The sequence below is a fragment of the Belonocnema kinseyi genome, chromosome 5 (genome assembly GCF_010883055.1).
Source record: "Belonocnema kinseyi isolate 2016_QV_RU_SX_M_011 chromosome 5, B_treatae_v1, whole genome shotgun sequence".
NCBI classification, from domain to species: domain Eukaryota; kingdom Metazoa; phylum Arthropoda; class Insecta; order Hymenoptera; family Cynipidae; genus Belonocnema; species Belonocnema kinseyi.
Genome location: NC_046661.1, coordinates 113501156 through 113505239, shown reverse-complemented (window position 1 = coordinate 113505239; position 4084 = coordinate 113501156). Strand labels below are relative to the sequence as shown.

At 28.8% G+C, this 4084-nt stretch overlaps 2 protein-coding genes across 3 annotated transcripts in view; one reads left to right on the top strand and one right to left on the bottom strand.

The window, feature by feature from the left end:
- LOC117173841 (hsc70-interacting protein-like) overlaps positions 1-3213 on the bottom strand; it is a 5179-nt gene extending 1966 nt beyond the window's left edge. The window contains exon 1 of the mRNA XM_033362486.1: positions 3098-3213. The gene's annotated coding sequence lies outside the window, so the exon portion shown is untranslated. The remainder of the gene's footprint in view (positions 1-3097) is intronic.
- The window catches only part of LOC117173370 (protein NipSnap), a 31361-nt gene continuing 30129 nt past the window's right edge, over positions 2853-4084 (top strand). For both annotated transcript variants that reach the window (XM_033361890.1, XM_033361889.1), the window contains exons 1-2: positions 2853-2953; positions 3100-3282. In XM_033361890.1, the coding sequence (XP_033217781.1) occupies positions 2871-2953; positions 3100-3282 (266 nt within the window). In that variant the 5' untranslated portion in view covers positions 2853-2870. The remainder of the gene's footprint in view (positions 2954-3099; positions 3283-4084) is intronic.

Here is a 4084-nt window from a genome sequence, read left to right as displayed (position 1 = left end):
TGCATGTTCGGGCATTTTGTAATTCGCAAATTTTCTAGTTCGGATATACATACTATATTTCGGCCGTCATCTTGAAGTCTAAAATATGAATTTTAATTTTTTTAAATTAATATTTGAATAATAATATTACAAAAGTGTGATATTTTGACCCTCTTAAATATAATATCTCACAAAATTAGATCCTATCCTGTCTGAAAAAAATCGGTGGAACAAATTTCTCAAAATTTCTGGAATTTTGTAAATCGTCATTTTCATTGCAAGATTTAGGAGAACAAAATTATAAGTTTTTTATGAAAGAAATTTCGAATGGCTTCAAGAGAATAAAAAAAGTTTGTGAAAATTTCTAGGGAAATGATTTATTTAAAAAAATTAATTTTAAGAGAAAATTTCAAACTATTTTCAAAGAATTTAAAAACTAATATAAATATTAAAAGTAAGTCTTTAATTTTTGTATTAATGTTGAAAGAATTTTTAAAAAGGTTAACAAAATTAACCTGGAAGATTTTTAAACAATTTTAGGAATAATTTGAGTTAGTTTAAAACATATTTAATCATTTTTAAAATTTTGAAAAGATTAAAATAATTTTACAACTTTGAAAAGTTTTCGAACATTCATAAAATATTCTTAATTTTTTCCGTGCCTTAAAAAGACTTTATCTTCTATACTATTCAAATTGTTTCTCAAATTTTTTAAACCCCTTTAAAATAAAAAAAAAATTCTTGGAAAAATTCAAAATTAAAAATGTTGAAAATTAGGCTTCTTAAATAATAAATTCATCTGTTTTTGTACAAATTTCATCAAATTTCGAAGAAGACTCAACATTTAAAAAAATGTTAGGTTGTGTTAGATTTTTTTACTGGAAATTAGCATTTTCAAAGAAAATCATTAGATTTTAAAGGTTCATAAATTTTGAACAACATTAGGTTACGTTATAATGTATTTAAAAAAATCATTAGAACTTGAATTTTTAACAGATTAAATGAATTTTGAAGTGAAAAAGATGAATTGCCGATCAAAAAATTGAACTGTTGAATTTTCTATTTAAAAAATTAATATTTAACAAAATGATGCATTTTCCACTAAAATGATGAATATTTAATTGCATAGTTTAAACTGGAAGTAAGAAATATACATTGACAACCAAAAATTAAATAGTTCAATTTTCTGCTGAAAACATTCAATTGGGCTATTTCTACTGTAAGTTAAAAAAATAATTTTGAATAAAATTTTTTTCAAAAAATAGTTACATTTTCAAATAGACTGACGAATTTTAAACTAAAATTATGAATCTTTAACTAGAATAGCAAGATTTTAAACCTAAAAGATGAATTTCAAATACAAAGGATAATTTGTGAACCAAAAATTCAATAATTAAATTTTTACTTGAAAAAATCATCTTCAACCAAAGAGATGAATTTGCAACTAAAATTATGGAATATTCAATTGGAATACTTAAATTTTCATTAAAAACAAATATTCAGCCGAAGAAAAAGAAATCCAAAAAAATAATTACATTTTTAAGATACGCATTGTCAACTAAAAAAGATAATTTTTCAAACAAAACTTGAATAGTAAAATTTTCAGTTAAAAAAATTTATGTTCAACCAAAGAGATGACTCTTTGAGTTAAATTATTGAATATTCAACGCAGAGTTAATTTTTCAGTTAAAATAACTAATTTTCAATAAAAGAACTATGAAATACAGAAAAATTTACAAATGAAGAATTATTGTTATTCAATTTTATATTGCAATTAAACAAAAAAATTTGGCACGCTCTCGAAATAAAATTCCTAACTTGAAAAAAAAATGCCCTGGCATTTCCAGGTTTTTCGAGGTATCTGAAAATTCCCTGACAATTCCAGGTTTTCCAAGTAGGGTATACACCATGTGATTTGATCGAATTTTACAAGTAAAAAAATTCCATAGAACTATGAACTCTAAATAATCCACCCCTTTCTTTCAACATGAAAAATTCATTTATAAAGTTCGTTCAAGAAACAAAATGTGCGAAAATTTAAAAAACACCCAAAGATGAAAATAGTCTTAATTATCTAAATATAAATGCAATCGTACATACGCATCCCTTCGTTTACTTACAATCTTGTTTTTTCCTAAATATAAAAACTAACCGACAAAAAAGGCTACAAGAGTGAAAAAGTAAAGCCGGATTGCATTCACAAAACTGAAATTACCATATTTAATATTTGCAAACTGTATAAAAATAGCGTGCTCCAAATGAAATTTGGATTCGAGCCTTACTTTAATAAATTAACATTATCTATTGAAGCCGGTATATATGTTGAAATACTTACGTGTATAAATCGGAGACGCCGGAAAGTGACTTGCAGATAATAATTAGTAGCCAAAAAAAAACGATCACAATTCCACGCAAAGCTTCTCACAATCACCAGACTTTATCTTTAACCAGTCCCAACAACTATGCTCACAGTTCACTTCTAGAGAATCACTCTCGATTAATTTATCGCCGAACAATAACAAATTACGCCAGAATTATCAAGATAACGATGGTTAGTTGACTGAAGTCGTCAGCAAGCAGTCTTGTCAACAAATGACAAACTTTGTGGTTATGTCCGAAAATAAATTCTCTAATCCTTCCTTAATCTCAACATCATTTCTATAAAAAAAAAACTAATCTCCATAATGAGTGATCTCTCTTTCATTCACTTCTAGCTCGCAAAATAATATTTATTTAATATTTTGTTATATTTGTACTTCTAAAAATTGACTCTATTCAAATCTCCCTCGCCTTCGAAACGGATCTAGACATTTTTGTTGGCTAACTTGCAGTCTAGAGATTCGTGATTGGTCGAAGAGGGACAAAGCTCAGTTCGCAAAGATCCAATAAGAATGGCCGCCTCTCTGGGAAGCAAGTTGCGAGTTTTACAGCCGGTGATCGGCAAACAAAATTTTCCAAATCTCAGCGTAACTCGGTAGGCATTTGAACGTTTTTCATTTGTTATGTTAATTAGCCGAAATAATTTTATGGTTTTCTTGTTTGCACATGACCGACGAAAATCCCAAACGCCCTGAAGTTGCGACATGTTTACAATTCGGAAACGTGTTTTACTACTTACAGGCTCGTGTCAAGTTCGCCACCACAACAGGATATTAGCGAAGGATGGCTTCGCAAACTTCTTGTGAGAAAAATCGAACCTACAAAAGAATCACATTCCCGGATGCTCTCCGACAAAGAAGTCATTTACGCTTTACATACGCACAACATCCGTCCTGACTCCATCGATAAGTACCTCTCGAACTAGTGAGTATTTTTCCTCTCTCCCTGACCTTGTTAATTACAAGGAAGCCTAATAGTAGAGACTCTTTTAATTTAAAATTATTTTTTTCGATTGTATACGTCTTTTAAGGAAGGTTTTTGGAGCAGGTTCAGGGTGTCATTCTCAAAATACGTTTTTGTGTTAAAGAATTGAATTAGGAGATTTTTTTATACATTTCGAGCTTAAAAACATCGGTCTGTCTGTCAATATTAGGTGCTGAGATAGCCTGTTCCTATACAATCATTTTGTAAGCTAAAATTGTGAACATCTTAGATTTTTCTTTTCGACTATGAATTAAGAAAGGTTTCGGAAAATACCTGATTTTTGTGTGAGCCCTACCGAAAAGAATCTTTGAGTATATACTAAAAATTCTTTAGGTCAAAGAATCTCAAAGAAATTCTCCGCAGGCACTCAGGTAGATATTTTTAAAGGTCCAGGAAGCTCGTTTAAATGGTCTGAAGGCTTTAAAATATCCTTTCCGAAATTGAAATAAGAATACGATCATAAATAACAAGCAGAGAGGCTATCTCAATAGAGTAGCCGACACTCAAGCGTCCTTTGTTAAGCTTTCGGATTAAAATTTAGAAGTAGATTTTTTTTAATTTCATAGTTAACAGCCTAAAACATAATGATTCGGAATCTACGGGTTTCGATGACTTCAGATATCTAACTTTTTTTTTAATACTTAAAATTGGAATTAACAGAACGTTTCTCGTAAATGGAATGAGATACGCCAAAAAAGACAACATTTTTTAATTCAACTAGAAAATTGTATATCAGTATATA